We start from the raw sequence: 18,901 nt of genomic DNA, 5'->3' as shown, positions 1-18,901 counted from the left end.
GCAATGCAAAACAATATATGTAACAAAAAATAATACTTTGCATGACAAAAGGCAGGATTTTTCACAGTAATATTTCCTTTTCCACCTGGGAAGGAGAAAGCCAGGAAAATATTTTGTCATTTCATCGCTAAAAAGAGTGAATTGTCAGCCTGTTGCAAATGAACAAAATACAATGGGTTACATTTCTCCATTTGCCCAATGGAAATCCATTTGAAAGTGCGGGAAGTGGCAAAATCTAACTCTTTAGAGTAATTATTTCCAATAATTCCTACAAGTATATTGGACTTCAAATGGAAGCATCTGAAGATAAACTGACAGGCAAAAGACTGCTGCTGGAAACTATGGATGAGTTTTGGTAAAGCTTGCTTGATCAGACAAATATGTAAGACATTAGAAAATTTAACAGTTTGTCCTCCTTTCATTACTTAATCTTAGAACTGTGTCTAAGATATGGGCTGGGAATTCAGAACAAAGACTATTATGCTGCTGTACAACATCTGCTGAAAACATTCTAGTTATCTTGTCTCTATCGTAGGTAGTCTTGGTCCCCTGACAGTTCCTTCAGTGAAGGAGAGAACAGGCTAGATTAGATTCTGTTCAGTAACATCGACTGAGGTTCGAAAAGTTCAGAGAGCAGCTATCACTACTCTGCAAGCAACACTCTGGTGAAAATCTTTGTCCTTTAAGTCTGGTTAGTATCCAAAACAACATCACAACCATTTCTGGCATTCAGTTCCTTCGGCCGCTGCAAAGCCAGAATGTTTTCATGACACACCAGTAGTGTTTAGATTGGCCCATCTTAAAATGGGGACTGGGAATTAATGCTGATAGCTGCAAATCTCAGAAATGGAAAACAAATGGATCTTTTTGAACCAACAACTTTAGTTGAGTCTTGATGGTTGTTCCTTTTTTGCCTGACATTATTCCAAAGAAAATATGTGGACAAAGTTTCAAGTTATTTTCCTCTTCCTCAGACTCTGATCAGGTAGTAAGGAATGTGTGACCTTCCATTTCATATAAAAGGAAATTGCAAAGGTAGGGCTTGACTCTCATCTCTATGTACTGTGTGAATGGTACAATCACACCCTCACAACATAATCTGTTATAGAACAGAGATCTTGGTATGGTCCAAAGTGGGTGATGACAGTACATGCATCAAAAAAGAGGCTAAAAAATAGAGGGCAAAGAGGCAAGGAAAAGATGGCAGGGAGTTTAGCTGATTTGCCTGTATTCAGAACCACCAAGTACCATCACTTTCCTGATAAATATATTGTTCAAATTTAGAGCCAGCAAATTCAAATTTAAGGACACTTTTAAAACTCATGCTATTGTGAAGAAAACTTCAGCTCAGTCTTTTGAATACTAGTTAACATATTTTTTAATTTTATATAATTTTCTAAGGATCTCTTGGAAGAATACAAAATGTTTACCAAAAAAATCCGGAACGGTGTCCTTAGGGATAAGATGTTTATAATTCTATTATCCACTAAAGCTTCAAAATATGCATAAACTCTTGCATCTCCCCTGAACTATAAAATAGCCAATTTATACAGTTAGCTATAAAATTTTTCTCTGGTCTGAAACTCAGTATGCAACATCTCAGCTGAGGTACATAAAATTCTGAAGATCTTTGTTTATAATGGAAACATTGGCTGATCCTTAACCATATCGTGGCAAGTGCAAGGCTATTATAGTTTGTTAATGTCCTTTGTTTCTTCCAATTTTTGTGTGAAGTACTAAAATGAACTGATGGGCCGTGAGGAAGGGAGAGCTAGCAAAAGGAAAATAATTATATTTTTCTCTGGTTTCATAAAAATATTTAATACAAAATCATGTTACAGACCTTAGACACGTGTATTATGTCCATCCATGTGAAACATGGAAGACCAAGCAAAGTAGTGTTTATTGTCGGAGAAAAGATGAAGTTCCAGGGTTTTTTAACCTTCTTCCATATGAAGCTCCAAATTATTAAAGGCTGACATGCTTCAAGGTAGGACACAAGAAAGGAATGTTGAACACTTAGCAAGTGACAAAATGGCAGCTATCCCTTATCTTAACTAATTGTCTAATGAAGTAAACTACCAATGGTGAAATGGGAGTTTTGCTATTGTCTTCAATGAAGCCAGGACTTCATCCCAAATGCATAAAGTAGTACCAGCTGTTCCAAAAGGTGCCAGTTTGTTAAGAGAACAACAAACAATTCACTTACTATCTACAATATGACAGGTTTCAGAGTAACAGCCGTGTTAGTCTGTATTCGCAAAAAGAAAAGGAGTACTTGTGGCACCTTAGAGACTAACCAATTTATTTGAGCATGAGCTTTCGTGAGCTACAGCTCAGTTCATCAGATGTATACCGTGGAAACTGTAGCAGACTTTATATATACACAGAGAAAATGAAATAATACCTCCTCCCACCCCACCAGGACAGTGGGGTGGGAGGAGGTATTGTTTCATATTCTCTGTGTATATATAAAGTCTGCTACAGTTTCCACGGTATGCATCTGATGAAGTGAGCTGTAGCTCACGAAAGCTCATGCTCAAATAAATTGGTTAGTCTCTAAGGTGCCACAAGTACTCCTTTTCTATCTACAATATAATTACTATCTTCAATATAACCAACGGGTATAATTTTTATTGGAGTCAAATCTCAACCTTCTCCTGCGAGTTATTATGGATGGCTCCATTTTGCCAGTTCTCTTTCTATCTCTGCTCACTACCAATCTGGTAACATAAAAATGCTTAACTACAGTCATAGAATAGAGAAATAGAAGAGACCTCTATCCTTCTCATCAACCGAGGCAGGTTCAATTAGTAAAGTTTGTTTTGAAGTGCTTTGTCCATTCAAAAGCCTGTCTCCAACATATTTGGAATAAAACTCATGTTTTTATAATATTTATTCAATTATTTTGACATTCAAATTTTGTGCTATACAGTAATAACAGTTAAACAAGTAACCATTTTCCAGTATAGATTATATTCAATACTGCATTTGTTAGATTTATTAATTGCATAAATAGCTAATTTTATATTTTTAACCAAAAATAAAGTCCTGGCCAATTAACTAAAATATTGTCTTAGGTTTGGGATTTTATTTTTCAAGTTTTATTGATACATTTCCCACAGGCAATATGGTGTTACATAATAGGAATCATCTGGGGAGGAGAAAAAGAAAAGAGATTGGGTTCCAGCAGACCACAGTGTACAGGGGGAAAGAATTTAGAACCACATGACATTTTTATCCAAAAAGAGAGGTTTCAAACCACAGCAGCAGCTACTAACATGATTTACTTGTTGTATAAATTATGCTGCATGCAGTTAGGTCTGTAAAAGGGTAACTGATAATTACTATATGGTAGGGCTGAATAAAGTGTAGTTTCAAAAGAATAGGAACTAGCCCAAACCTTTGCCATCTGTAAGTTTCTCTCCCCACTTCCAAAACTCCTAATATTTCCCTTCGCTCCCTGCAAACCACTAAATAAGCCTCCAATATTTCCCCCCATAGCGTTCACAATGGGCCCTGGCTTCTACCCTCATAATAGTCACTAGCTGCTCTCATCTTGGTGCCCTTGAATAGGTCTCATAGTCCCATCCTCCTTCGAAGCAGCTGTCAAAAGACTCAAAAGCTAAGGCAGCCTCTCTCATGTGTCATGGCCACTGCTGAATTTGTGGGTCTTCTGATGGTGCTGTGTAATGCACTGTAGGGGTGATTGTAGGGGTATAGGAGCTGTGGAAGTGTCATAAAAGAGGGAGCTGAAGCCTACTGAAGAATCCTGCAGAGAGACTGAGCAGAGAAAACAAAGATGGGGCTACTGTAGACATAGGCACCTGACTCTTTGAATGGTATCCAGCCTGAATTTCCACACCTGCTGTACTTTCCCCACGCTTATACTTACATTTGGGCTGCCCTGACTATCGTTACTGTGGGCTTAGTTCAACTGTAATCTCTGAAATCTTATTACTTTCTGTTGCCATGGCTGCCAATAAGCATCACTAGTGGTGTAAACACAACCACACCTTATGACAGATTGTTTGCAAATGAATAACCCCTCTTGTGGCCATATCACTATGATTTGCAAATAAGTACAGATCTATCGATGCTTAGATACTACAGGGACTGGTACTGAAAATAGGTTAGATCGCTAGACAGATGTTACATAGTACAGATCAACACAAATCTCTAGCTCCAGACCTCATGTTGTTGCAACCTTATTTTCTCTCTCGACTTTTCTTCACAGCTCAGATTATCCCATCTCTTAGATAATTAGATTTTTACTAGCAATTCAAAAGCCAACGCTTTTGGCCAGACTGGGGCTCCAGGAATGCCTTAGGTCTAAGCAAACTCTCAACTTGACTTCTGGTACAGCTTTGAGCTAAACACTTAAACTCTCTTCCTCAGTTTCCCCCCTCCATTCAGTTAGATTAAAATACTTTTTTTCGAATGATGTGAGGATGAATGAGTTAAAGTTTGTAGAGATGAAAAATGGCAATGGCCAAATATTATGAGCTACTGACTTGAAAGGTTTTAAGATACTAAGCCCCTCTTTGTGCATTCTCTTTTTTATACTATATAACAATGACTATCCAAATCCATTATTCTGTAGACCACTTTACAAGACACCGGCATCTGCACTTGAATCACATCCACACAATCCTCCCAATTCACAACTTTGACAGTCTTTTGTAGGTGGTGTGCAGTGAACCATAGTTTGAGGACTACTAGTGAACATTTTCTCTTCATAAGTCTTAGTCTCCAATCTTACCACTGTTGTGGTCCTTTTTTGTATTCCCTCTGAAATAAGTGGACCAGATTGCACACAATTTCAGACAAGGTCAAACCAGAAAGAGCAACGCCATCTTGTTCCTAGATTCCTGATGAAATCCCCCAAATGCCCAAACACATACATGTACGCCCAATAGCATAAAAAAATGCGATATATAGTCTCACCTTTCCAGGCGCGCACATAGTCCCATCCAGTGGTGGTCCCTTCTTTGTTTTGCAGAAGTAAGGGTTATCGGGATGGCTACACCACAACTGCTTGCAGGGATCAAACGTACGGAACTACGACACAAAAAAAGCAGAGCATATGTTGCTTCTGGAGATGTCTGACACAGAATTCCATTAGAAACACTCTCTGCAGTTTATTTTCTTCCAGCTTTAAAAGAGGAAGATGTTATCACGGAGTAATAAGGACCACTTAATAACAGCCCTTGGCCAGGTCACATTTGAGTGGAGTTTTCATGAAATATCACTGACTCTGGTAGTGAAATCCTGCCCTGAGTGGAGTGATTCTGGAAATGTGAGAGTGGGTTCATCTTAATGCCACAGGATAGAATGGACAAGGGCAATCAGACACCATGTGATGAGCTGCATGCAGTAGATGGTAGTAGACATTATTTGTCTGTATAACTGCAATGCCTAGGAGCCCGAGTCATGGACCAAGATTTCACAGCCCTTTGCTAGCCAGCAAAGGGCCTGACCAGACACCTTAGCTAACAGGCTATATGCTGTGCTGGGGTTGTGGTGGGCAAAGGCAAGACAGTTTCCTTGTCTACTGCTCTCGTGAGTGCTAGGTACATAAGCTGCTTTACTGCTGTGTGTATGTGAATGGCCTGCCCAAGCCCTCTTCCTTGCTAAAGACACTTGTGCAGCACAAAGCTGGATTTATCACTATGTTAAATTGGTGCTGCAAACAAAGGACTCATTTGCACAGGTTCCTGAGAGACTGGTACCTTAGTGGGAAAGTGAACAGAGTTGATACAGAAGTTGAAAGAGTAGAGATTCACCCATTTTACTCAAACACAGATTGGCCACTAGGTTAATAGCAGTTATTTGAAGAAGGTACTATTCAAAAGAATACATACTAGTGACTTTCTCCCAGAGTAGCATCAATGGGATTGTGTCCAGACATCATAATACAGCTGATGCTTAGACTCTCCTATTCAATGTCGGGAGTCGCTGTGTTTGTCATACACGTTATCGTTGATGAGTTTCGAACCAGAACTCTCACTGTGCGTGAGCAACTGCCACACCTCCTGGAAGTTCCTCTTTGCATAGCTTACAGTTTAGTCCACTTTTAGGAGATGGAAGTGGGAGGCAAAGCTCTACCATATGTCTCAAAAGATCATCTTCCCTCAGGCCAAGCCAGTAGGAAGTTGTACTAATCCTGCCTGACCTCAAAGATGCTCTTTGCATATTATGTTCATGGTACAAGGGAGACCACTGCTTCACTGAATGTGCACGCAAGCTGTCCTATTTGCCTTCAGCACCCCTTGCCCACATTAGGAACAACAATACATGATCCTTTCAATAGAATTGGTTATTTTTGTGCAAGATACAGCATCTTGCCTTATGTGAGCAGTAAGCGTGAAACATTTAACAAACAAGTGATGAAAACCACTATTGTTCCTCTCTAGCCTAGGTGGGAGTTTTGCAAAAAAAGAAGTAAGCAGACACCAGCACTGTGCGTGGCAGGCTAAATGACATAGCAGGCTTTGTGTTTCAAGCCTGGAACCGCTAATTAAATTAAAGCATAATAATTTCTTGACCTCTGATTAAAAAAAAATAAAAGACCCAACAAGATTAAAAGGAGTTTCCTTATCACATCAAAGTTAGTGTATTATTCCTTGTTTATAGTTAGCTGGACACAATATACTTCATGGCAGCTTCACTATAATTAGGGTTTCTGTTTTTCAGGGTTTATTAATTTCACTTTCAAGGTTTATTGGTAGCAATTTTTGAGTTTTATGTAGATGTCCAAAAGTTAGAGGTTTGGGGGGGGCTCTCTCTGTGTATATACTGTAATGGGTAATATATATTGTCACAGCTTCAGGGTAATTTCACCTATATTTCCCACTTCCATGCTCTACTCCAGGCATGCCCATTCAGGTGTCAGGCCTCCAGCCATCATGTGTCTATGGGTAGGGACTCTTGTCTCACTTTCTTCTGAACAGGGGTGGGGGTGGGGGCGGGCAGGAGAGAGGCAGGAGTTAGGCTGCACAGCTCCCTGACTTACACTGTGATACCTCCAGCAAGCCAGTTTGCCTAAAGGCTAGAACCTGTGCTTTCTCTCCAAGGGCTATGACCAGCATATTGCCAGCAGTTACAAGTTATCACACAGCTCTGTCTAAGCAAGTGTCCTTTTTCTTAATGCAAAAACATTACAGAGAAAATGCAATAAAAACAATTAACAGATTTAAACACACACTAAACACACCAGGAGTCACCCATCAGTCTTATGGGGCCCTAGCAGGCCAAAGTCTTTCCAACCCTTCTGCAAGGGTGGGGTTCCCCTTGGAGAGAAGGTCCTGGATCAGAAAGAAGGCCCTGAGTCATTTTAAATGAAGCTTTGTTATGCCAAAAGCCCCTCCTTTGTCTATTGGTATTTGGAAAACCCAATTTGAACCAGGATACGTAAGCCTCCTTAGGGGATGGTACCTCTCTGGAGGTGTTTACAACCTGAGTGATTCACCTTAATCACCCCCTACTGTTATTAGTTCCTGGAGGAGCTAAACACAACCGTCCCCGCCGCCAGAACTGCATATAATCTACAGCGATACATAAATCATTCATAACCGTAATCCAATGTTTCTCCAAAGATACTGCATGTAGTTGCAATATCTGTCACATATATTACATTACTCATGACAGCAATATATACTGTAATGAATAATTTCTTTGTAATGTTCCCTTGTGCACTTTAATGTAGCACTAGGTTAAAGTGTGCTGCAGAACGTTTAGTGTGCACAAGTAGGGTCTACATGGACCAATTAATATGCAACATATTAGTGCGCTTTAGAAATCACACCTCCATAGTCCACAATACTGCTCTTTGTAGACAAGCCCTTAGATGCAAGTAACCATTTCTGGTGTTTTTCCCCGTGTTTATTGGATAATCACTGATTTCTTCTTTTTTTCCCTCATCAGGCTGTTTTTATCAGTGTTTAACCATTAAAACCTAAAATCGGAAGCCTTAACTATAATGTCCTTATTAAGGCCATTTCAAGAACAATTACAACACGCCTGGATGAGGAATAGCAGAACTCAGCTAAGTACTTACAGCTGTGCACATCATGTAGCCCAAACCAAAATCGAAACGGCACTGCTCATTCATGGAGTAGTGAATTCCTGGCAGCTGGGGAAGGGGAGGCCAATCATGTTCAAACGGATCATCACGCAGACAATCATAGGAACTGCAATAGGCAAAAATTACAGTAATAGACGGGAATGTGAGACTTTTATAGCTTTTGTGATTTCTTTAAATTTTCATTCCAAACAAAATACAGGGTATAATTTCTCAGATACTGGTTCATAAAGAACAGTTAGTATTTCAGTTATGCTTACATGGTATTTACCATGCTGTATCTGCATTTAACATGGGACAGCATTCGACCTTTTATTTTTCTTATGTCTTTCCATTAGAATTTCCATTTAGCTTGCAGGTATATTTCTGTAACTCCCCAGAGTCCCTATTTGAAAAGAATCGAGAAAGAATCCTCTACAAATGAGGCTGAGAAGAAAAGAAAACATTTAATTAATTTTCCATTTGTGGAATTTCTTCTTGCCGGCTGTCTTTCAAGTAAAGCTTTAGAACCAAAAGTCAGGACTGCCACCCATGAATATTGCTGAGCTCCATAATAAATTCCTATACACTAGACCAGGAGAAGCAAGTTCACGTACAAGCAAATGTACTTTTTGGCCTTTGCTTTATTAAACCGTAGGGCTGTTCCATCTTTATATTTCTTCTGACAGCTTTCCTCTCTTTACAGGATTCTGACAGGGCTTCCTTCCTTCCTTCGTGTGTGTGTGTGTGTGTGTGTGTGTGTGGAGGGAGGGAGGTGTTCCTATTACAGATTCTCCTGGTATCTTAAACACTAGTAATACTGCAAACACATTGCCTACAACGAACTTGAAACATACATGGGGAAGACTCCTGGAGCACAGAGGATCCAAACTGTTTCCAGCAGTAATGGTTGACTATCGTGTAACTGTGAATTTCATAATTTCAAAGCTACTTTCTCAAGTGTCACATGGTGGACAGTATCCCTGCTATGTTCACATGTAATCTAGTATTATCTGGGGACATCACAAAATTAGTTACATTTAACAAACCAATTTCTCTGTTTTTATGGCCATAATTTTCCTCTCATGTTATTCATCATATTCACAAGAGTAGTTCTTTGGCTGTGAAAAATGGTAACCAAAAGTCCAATTAGGATCAAATTCCTTGTGGATTCTGTAGGAAGACTAGGAGTGTCCTATATCTGGCAATTATTCAGGTCATTCTAATGATCTCAATGAACAAAGGACAGAATTTTGAGTCTAGGTCTACTTTAGAACAAGACATCATACTCCTCTCTTATCTGTGCCATATTTTTATTCATAGAAGCATTTTACTGTACCCTGTGGTTAAAAAATAAATCAGAGCTCTAGACCAGATTACTTTTATTTAACACAAATAGCTTAAAGGGATTTAACTGAAAAAACTTTCCCCTCATAATTTTTTACTTATTATTGCCAAAAGTAACACTTCATATACCGTAACTTAAAAAGAAGTGAGAAAATAAAGAGTGGTTTCTTTTAATTGGTTTATTTCATGTATTTTTCAACTTTTTTCTAAGCATTTTCAGAGTTTCCCCAGTATATTCAGTTAATAGGTTTTCCCTTGTTGTTCGTATGTCTTTCACACAGCAACCAGAGAGAAAAAAAGATTTTTTTTTAAAATAGGAAAAATGTGATTTTTAAAAACACATCCATTGACAGGAGGACACAGAAGCAGACCAAGTTCTTTTTTTATTGGCCTTTTGAAACTAAGTTTCAAGTTGGTGGTTTCTCTTTAAAGAGGAAAAGAACATAGAGGAGGCTGTTAGAAAGCATGGGAAATGGACTGGCCTTTGTAATGACAGGGTATTTAGAGATAAAGTAATCATAGAAAGAAAGCCTTAGGGCCAAATTCTTCCTTTTGGTGTTCTTGAGAGGCTGCCACTGAAGTCAGTGGGAGCCCTGCACGTACATGGAAGGCCACATGCTTTCCTCCTTAAGCATCCCAGTACAATGCAACTGGCTCAGCACAGCTTTAGTACTTGGAAATGCTGCTGATATGTTCTTCTACCAACCAGAGTTGCATCCAATTCTCCAGCTACCCTTACAACCGAAGAGTGTTACTCAGATTAATGAGACAGGTTTTCTATCAGCTGCAGGGTGGGAGGAAGCAAGTTGGTAACAAGACCAGTAATCATATTTGCTTGTAGATTCGAGGATGACAGTGTACATATTATCAAATTTCAATAACACTAATAGCTGTACTTAAATGAATAGTCCATCTGAGCCTTTGTTATTTGCATCTCCTGGAAAAGTGTCTTGTTCCCAGCAGGATGGGGTTTGGGATTTTTTAAAACCCAGTCTTAGTAGCTAATAAAAGCACAAAGTTCAAATATGACTCTCAGAGGGGCTTTTAAAAACTTCCTAGCCAAAGAGAGTCAGATTCATAAGTTACTCACTGTAGATATCTGTTCAGCTCTTGTTGGCTACAGCGAGACCAGTGGAAACGATGGAACGCAGCCTGGACAAGGGGGGCCATGATGCTCCCCATTCGGACCTCATCCCCACACCTGTTGCCCTGGCCATCATGCTCCATGCCTAATCTAGAACAGAAGATAGGAGAACAAGCGTATTTTCATCGAGGGTAAAATCAAAAGACCTAAGTGGCTTAGGATCTTTAATCCCACTGAAAGTAAACTGGACTTAGGTTCCTAAGTGACTTAGGAAGCTTTTAAAACTTTCACCCCGAGTGACAGCAACTTTTTATTCCTTTTTGCTTTATTAAAAAAAACCCCCACAAAACAAAACCAATCTCCCCCTTGCCCTGTGTCAGGGGGTTCTACTGCATTGTTCTGAGACTGAAATTTGACTGATACTGGGGTCTTCTTTCAGGAGACACACCACTGATAACTAACTGTATGGTAACATGTTCGGACTAAAGATGATTTCAAAAGCTAAAGACATCTTTAGTGATGTATCATCCATTCTGATCAGATGTTCCTAGTTGCTGAAATGCTGAAGCCAAGAGTTAGTGATATGAGAACCAAATCCATGTAGGAATCAATTCCATGTCCCTATTTAATTAATATGCACTGTAGGATTCACCGGACTCTGACAAGTGTTCTTAATGTAGGAACAGTAAAGCCCCATTCAGTGAAAAGACTTCTGGGATTTGTGATTCCACTGAGGAGATGAGGGCATCTAAATGAATGTGCTTTATTCCTGAAGAAACTGAGTCATCCTAAAATAACAAAAGATTTACCAGCTCCCTGCCTGGACACTGGTTCTTACTACACCAGCAAATAAAATAGTTGTATCCTTCAAATTAATGTATTAGGAAGTGGATGTAGTTCTTGGCATATGTTATTATGCTGTAACATACACTGTACCCTCTTTGAGGTGTTACACAGTATTACTAGAAGGTGATGCACACATAGAAGATGTGACTATATTTACTGAGAACTGCTTTCGAGACTCATGTCTTCCGCTATAGCAAAGAAATTATTTTGCATAACAATAAATACTTTGCTCTTCTGCCAGGAGATCGGAATGCATTTTGTAGGCCTTTATCAGTTTAGCCTCAGAATGAGCCTGTGACGTAGGTAAGCATGTCTCCATTTTACAGCTGCAAAAGCTGAGAGAGAGTGTTTAATGGGTTTGTCCAAGGTCACAAAGGATTTCTTTGTCAGAGCTAAGAATGGAATCTAAGCTTAACTCTTTAGTCTTGTATCTAAACCACAAGGACACACCTTCCCAACACCACAAACAGTCCCCAGCATCAAAGACATAATAAGATAGAGCTTTTCAAAGTACTTACACATGCCCAGTTTCATGGGCCACCACAAATGCAGAGGAAAAACCATCTTCATGGTTGAGGGTGCAACTTCGTACAGGATGACACATTCCAGTAACTGGAGCATAGCCTAAAAAGAGAAAGCATGACTCAAGAAGTAAGTGAATCTGCGTCAGAGAATGTTTATGAGAACTCTTTATACAACACCTTCATCTAATCTCTACTGCTGTGGCACTTGTGGTCTTGCAGCAGCACAGAAGTGAGACTAACAGAAGTGTCACCATCAGGCTTCCAGAAAGGGAGAAGCATGCTGCTAGATGTCGTAAACTAACATGTCCTCCTAGACCCACTTTACACTATTCATGTTTAAAATTAGTTCTTAACAGCCACAAAGTGCTTTACATTATTCTAAGCACTGAATGAATATTAGGGGCCAAATTCTATCCTGAACAATACTGTGGACAATCTTGGCCCTAAACACTGAATCCTCATAACAGCCCTGTGATGTCAGTAAGCAAGCATTATTATCTCCATTTGGTACAGATGGGGAAACCGGCACAATAAGGCTGAACGATTTCTCCAAGGCCACGTAGGGTATGGCTACACAGCAATTAAATGCCCACGGCTGGCCTTGTCAGCTGACTCCAGCTTGTGGGGCTCGGGCTGTGGGATGTAGACATCCAATGATGGGGGAGGGTCCCAGAGCCCGAATGGCTACAAGGTGATTTTTAGCCCCACCGCCTGCACCCCACAAGTCCAAGTCAGCTGACCTGGGTGCCTACAGCCACGCTGCAGATCTTTTATTCCAGTGTAGATGTACCCATAATGACTCAATGGCAGAGTTGGGATTATAAATTAAAAATTTCTGGTTCCTAGCCCCATGTTCAAACCAGTAGACCACATTGCCACTACTATGTTATAATGCCGCTAGAGTATTTCCCCTTGTTCGCTAATAATATTGAGTGACCATTTTTCTTGAGGGAATGCAGGCTGTTTAGTCTTGAGACACACTGGTCTTTACATAAGAATGTAACATTATTTGAGATTCAACTCTAGGCATAAGCATACAGGGATCAAAGCAATAAGATTTCTTTGGCTTGAATAAGAGTAAAGACATGTTCCTAAGGTGACCAGATACCCTGATTTTATAGGGACAGTCCTGATATTTGGGGCTTTGTCTTATATAGACACCTATTATCCGCCCTTCCACATCCTGCTTTTTCACACTTGCTGTCTGGTCACCCTACATGTGCCCCAAAATAACGCTATTGAAATAGAGAGGTAAAACAATAGAACAATGAGAAACGAATGTATTCCTAGCGTAGGTCACCTGAAAACAAATAGCACTTGGCAAAACACTCACACTAAGGATAAATGTTAGTGGCTCCTAAGCTAAATTAGCTTTTTCTGAATGGGGGAAGAAACCCCAATCAGTAATTGTAATATTTATAAGTCATTTGATCACTCAGCATATGCCTTACCTTGCATGCCAGATGGGCCAAAATCCTGCCTTGTGAGAAAAATAGCATGGTCATGATATTCTGCATGTGCAGTGTCAGGCTTCTGTTGTAGATAGGCCCAGCGACACACATTCTCCAAACTCTGGGAAGGGTTCCCAATCTCTATTAAGCTCATGGACTGGATATTCAAAGAAGAAAAAGATGATTATTTCATCGTTTCATAAATTATAAGGCCAGAAGAAACTATAGATCATCTAGTCTGACATCCTGCATATCACAGACCCTTAATTTCACCCAGATACCTCTATATTGAACCCAAAATCTTTAGTCAGACCAGAGCATTTCAGTCCAATTAACTTTGGCCAACCTTCTCAACTTGTTACCTTTGAAAATATGCTCAGACATTTGTTCAAACATTGTATGAAAGCTCCATTCATGTTAAAGGAAATATTGCAAGAAGAAAACTTACTGTATGAACTATGTATGGAAATATCACATGTCCATTCACACATTAGATATGGCATTTTTGACATAATTTATGTTGCCTACAACGTATTGCAAGAAAAGATCACGGTTAACTTGGTAACAAACTTATGAGACATGTATTACTCTCTATTTAATCTATCTGTATGTAAGCAAGTCACACTGGATTTAAAATATTGAAGTGTCTAATATAGTTTACTGTACATAGAATCTAGAGCTGGAACATTCTCATTCAGTTATCTTCCTGCTAGTGCATGATTGTTCCTCATTATACATTTCCTATGATTTCATCCAGACGTCAAGGAATGTGGCTTCCATCAAGTCTTTCGGCAGATTATTCCATAGGCTGCTAGATCTCACCGTCAGCAACTTGTCCAGATATTCTGCCTACATTTTCTTCTTCTTACAGAAACCTATTGCTAAATTCTCTGCTAACTTCAGCAGAGTCACACCAGCAGAGAGTTTGGCCCATAGAACATAGAGATGGAAAGCACCTGTTTGCCTTACTTCTAATGATAATAAATAAAATAAAATAATAATAATAATAATAATAATAATAAATAAAAAAGCATCATGATGACCAGCGTCCCCTCTATTTTTTCCCCATGCATGTGCGGAATGAATTTTGTTATGAGCACCAATATGGAGGTGATGTCTGACATATCACCTCCATATTGGTGCATGCAACAAAATTCATATGGTGGGGGTGAGGCCGAGGGGTTCGGAGTGTTGGCTCCTCTCAGCTGCAGTATAAAAAGTTTCACAATTTCTGAAGTCTTCCAGCTACTCCATGAATAAGAGTACACAAATCAGACTGGATTACCAGCCTCACAGGTAGCAGAACCATGGTTTGGTGTGGAGTAGGAAAGAACTAATGTTAAATCTTCTCTGCTTAAGTTTCAATCAGTGTCACTCACTGAAGTGCTGAGGGAGTTTCCAATTACAATTTGCATATTGGGTCTTTGTACTTCTTGGCGGGTGAAGTTTAGAAGGGAGATCTTGGGTCCATTATAGGTGTATTTGGAAAGCAAGGTGATAGGAATTCCTTAAGAAGGGTTCGTACAGCATCTGCTTAACCCTCCCCTCACCATCTTTTGTTGTGGCCAATCTTGCAAATTATCACCCTGTCCCGAAAATTGCATTTTTCGGGGGAAATTTCAAAATTTTGATTTTTTTCCAATTTGGAATGGAAACAAATATTTTGAAATTTCTTGCAAAAATGAAAATCCAAAACTCATTTTGGAATTTACTTTATGTTTTTTCTCATTTTTATATTTTATCATCATTATAATTATGATTTTACATTATTTCATGACAATATATCAGTTGAAATATTCTTTATTTTTATTTTATTTTAAAAATAATTAAGGGCAGATGTTACTCAGTACTGATTGAAATATATTTTCTAGATCAAAGTGTCTCCTGTTTGTGTTGTAATGCAATGTAAAAATATAAAAAATGAAAACCTGTATCATAAAATTTTGGAATTTTGAAACAAAAATTTGAAATTTTCAAGAAAAAAAGTTTCCAAATAAAAAAATAATCATTTTAATGTTTTTTTCTTTCATGGGAAATTTAATCAAAACCATTTCATTAAAAAAATTGGTTTAGTCAAAACAGTTTTTTCCGACAAAAATCTATTTTGAATTTTTTTCCAATTACCTCTAACGTGAGGCTGCTAGAAGAGTTAGTAAGAGGACACTCAGTTCTATGTCTCAGTTTCATCAGATCTGGATGGTGCAATTACTTACAAGCATGCAGCCAAGTTTGGAATTTGGACTACAGTTACTTGGCTAAGACTCATCCAGGATAAGAGAGGAGTAATGGTTATTGGCTGAGGAAAGCAACTGGAAGAAATGGCAGATTGATGGAATATGTGCATGACTTTTAAATCAGCAGTGCAAGGGGGCAGAGGAGTTAACAGTGTTTTGTTGGGCCTTTGAATGCTATTGGATCTCCAGTTAGGTGCAATGGCTAAGTGCAGTTAATACTTATGAAAGGTTACTCTATGTGGGATGATATAAAATGGATGACTAATTGATCCATCCTATGTCTTCCAAAATTTGTACAAAATACACATGTGAACTCTGGCCTTCCATTTGCACAAGTCATGTTGCTAGGACAACAATGTTACCATAACAAGAGCCACAGCAATTTAAATGTACATACAGTACTATAAACCCTTATCATTCCAAAGTACTTAATGGAGAACAAAAACTAGCTTGTGCCAAAAATGAGAGAAAATAAATATGATTTATGTTTAGACATAAGGATGTATTTATCATTTCTTCTAATACAGTAAAGAGGACATGAGAAGGGAATTCCTAAAAGAGTTGTGGGGGAAAATACTGGAATAGGTAAAAGAATGGCCTGCCAAATTGATGTCTGGACTTTGGCAAAACAAGAATGTTGAAGCACTGGAAGCTTTGACAATAACAGATTAATAAACCAGGTAGAGAGTTTGGATTCAGACATCAGAATGCTTTACACAAAAGATATGGTGCAAATAAGCACTTATAATACAAACTCAGACACCCAATGGCAAGTCCATTAAAGGGATCGCCAGTGACATAGGTAGGGAAGCTATGATCTCAGTTAGCAGGAAGGATTTCTAGACAGGGAAACCATTTGAGAGTTCACAATGGGGACAGGAAACACTCAGTGCACTTTCTTCACTAAGACATAATAATTATATTCAAAGGTCTTTGAGTATGAATATTCACTGGTCCATTGGTCACTACTCCTTATTCACCACAGGGTAGCATCAAGCAATGGGAAACCTGGCTGGTTAGCAGACAGTGCCTCTCTTGAATAACTGCTTTTTGCTATTTAGCAAGGATTCCCAAAACGGATGAGGCAAGGGTGCAACCAATAATGGCCATCACAGATTCTGCTAGGTTCCTGGGATCCTTCCAGACTCCTGGAGTCCCACTAGAGTCCCACTTCCACCCTGCTGAAGAGAACTCCTTAGAAATCCATGGGAACCATAGGGATGGTCCTGTGGCATCAGGCACTGAGTGTTACAGAGGAGGGTAGGCATGGCAGATGGGACATGAGATATGGTGGAGATGGTTCATGGAAAGACTTGATGGACTTGGGGTGCCCAGAAGTTGAGATACCAAGATAACATAACTCTTTATGCTACATAACTCTTTATATTATTTCCCATTGTAGACAAGAGCTGAGCTTCCCCCACGCCCAGGTAAGGCGACCATGGGTTGAATTGGTCCCTGTGCAAAGAAAATGAGACTCAGAGGAAGAAGAGTAAAACAGGAGTAGAAACAGACTGGGCAGAAAAAACAAGACTCTGAGTGAGGCAAAAATCCATCCCTGTTTAGTTTGCAAACACAGAGGCATGTTGGCTAGCAGGCACTTGCTGAGTAGGAGATGGAAGAGGCATGTGGTATTGGTTGCTAAGGACATGTCTGTGCTGCTGGCTTCCAAGAGCCTGCAGGTGCTACAACTGGCTAGGATCTTGGAGAGACCTGAAAAGAACATATTCCCCAGCAGGACCGTGGAGAATGTTACTCAGCTGCCAGTGGAGAGAGAAACTTCATTCTCACTGCAGCAAGAGAACCAGGAACTTTTGGGGGCTGCAGGGGCAGGCGACAGAAACATCACGGGATGTCTGCTGATTAGACAGGTCATGGGTAGGGGAACAACCTACCTGTGTGGAGGAGAAAGCAGGGACAGCTAATCGTTAAGATTCTGCCCTGTGGAATATTAGAAATATTGCAAAAATTAAAAGTTTTTATAGAAAAAAATGTAATCCGAAGTAATCAAAAATTTTCAGGAACATTAAAATTGGGAATCTCTGTGAACCACATATTGATATCAGGGACATGATCACATTTTGGTTAATTGAGGGTTTTGGTTAACTGGGATTTGGAATAACTGGCTTTGGTTGTATATTAATGCTGATGAGTGGGTATCAAATGACAAGAATGTAAAGAACTTTGGCTTGTCTTGCTAGAAAAAAGATCTTTCATAACTCATCCATTAGATGGTGCTCCAAGAGTAACAACTGGCAAGACACTGCCATTCTTCGGAATTTGCAGAAGCTCCCTGGGGGTGAGCAGGGGAACCTTAACTTGTTAGATTTAAAAGCACTGATAGTGAAAGTTAGAGTACAGCAGCGTGTATATTTTTGAGGCAATCTAAAATCTATGCTTTTCCTTTTCTAAATGAGCAAACACGCCATAAAATACTCTGTTCACATTATTTCTATATGGCATTTCTGTCATTTATTGTATATTAGATTAATTTATTTATTCTCTCCTGTCATACTGAACTAGATAAGGAAAAATAAATAAAAGAGAGCATCTGGTGTCCATGGTAACCACACTAACAAAAAGAGCTCACTCAGCAAACTGACATTTTGTGTTTGAAGGATTTCTAACACTTTTTGATAATAGTGATTTCTCAGTTGCTAATTCTACATAAATATAAGTAAATCAGAAATACAAAGTACAGTGTATAGGGTCAACCAGTGCAGCACCCCACAAGGCCCTCAACAAAATAAGTTGAGAAACAATATGCAATGAGTCTGATTTAAAATTAAGGTGATTCGTTCATTCCCACAGAAGGAGAGGGGATAAAATACCCCTCCACCCCCGAAATAAACTAATGAAAAAGTGATGCAAACTTACATACACAGCAACACAACAAGCAAAGCTCAATACACAAATAAATAATACTTAGGGCCTGGTCCTGCAACTCAGTCTACACCTGCATGGAGTCAGGTGCATGCAATTGAGGTCCGGGACCCTATCTTCCTATGTGTAGGTATAGTGCCTTGGACAATCCTGATTGGTGCTTTTAGGTGTTACCACAATCCATGTGATAAGCAGTAACAAAAATAAATTAAGGAATGACTGATTAAATAAATAAATACCATAGGTAACAGTTACTATTTTGGCAAAAGTGCATCAATTCTATAAGCTGCTACTAAGGGCCTCCTGAACCTATTGATTTCATTGGAAGTATAGGGTGCTCAGCATCTCATCCAACTGAGCCCCAAAACCACAGCAGACCCCTCTCTAAACCAGCCAGGAGCAAATGGAAGGTGGTCAGGTCAGGTCAGGCACCTCATTCAGTATCGAATAAGCTTGTCCTTCCAGCCTCT

The 18,901-nt window shown here is 39.3% G+C and overlaps 1 protein-coding gene across 2 annotated transcripts in view; it reads right to left on the bottom strand.

Annotated features, from left to right (window-relative positions):
• Positions 1-18,901, bottom strand: part of ADAMTS2 (ADAM metallopeptidase with thrombospondin type 1 motif 2) — a 267,607-nt gene that overhangs the window by 39,457 nt on the left and 209,249 nt on the right. For both annotated transcript variants that reach the window (XM_075131260.1, XM_048861195.2), the window contains exons 6-10: positions 13,315-13,471; positions 11,858-11,963; positions 10,500-10,643; positions 8,060-8,192; positions 4,948-5,061 (exon numbers count right to left, since the gene is read on the bottom strand). In XM_075131260.1, the coding sequence (XP_074987361.1) occupies positions 4,948-5,061; positions 8,060-8,192; positions 10,500-10,643; positions 11,858-11,963; positions 13,315-13,471 (654 nt within the window). The remainder of the gene's footprint in view (positions 1-4,947; positions 5,062-8,059; positions 8,193-10,499; positions 10,644-11,857; positions 11,964-13,314; positions 13,472-18,901) is intronic.

The sequence above is a fragment of the Caretta caretta genome, chromosome 8, assembly GCF_965140235.1.
Source record: "Caretta caretta isolate rCarCar2 chromosome 8, rCarCar1.hap1, whole genome shotgun sequence".
NCBI lineage: Eukaryota > Metazoa > Chordata > Testudines > Cheloniidae > Caretta > Caretta caretta.
The sequence above is the reverse complement of the archived record's forward strand: the minus strand, read 5'-3'. Positions and strand labels throughout refer to the sequence as shown.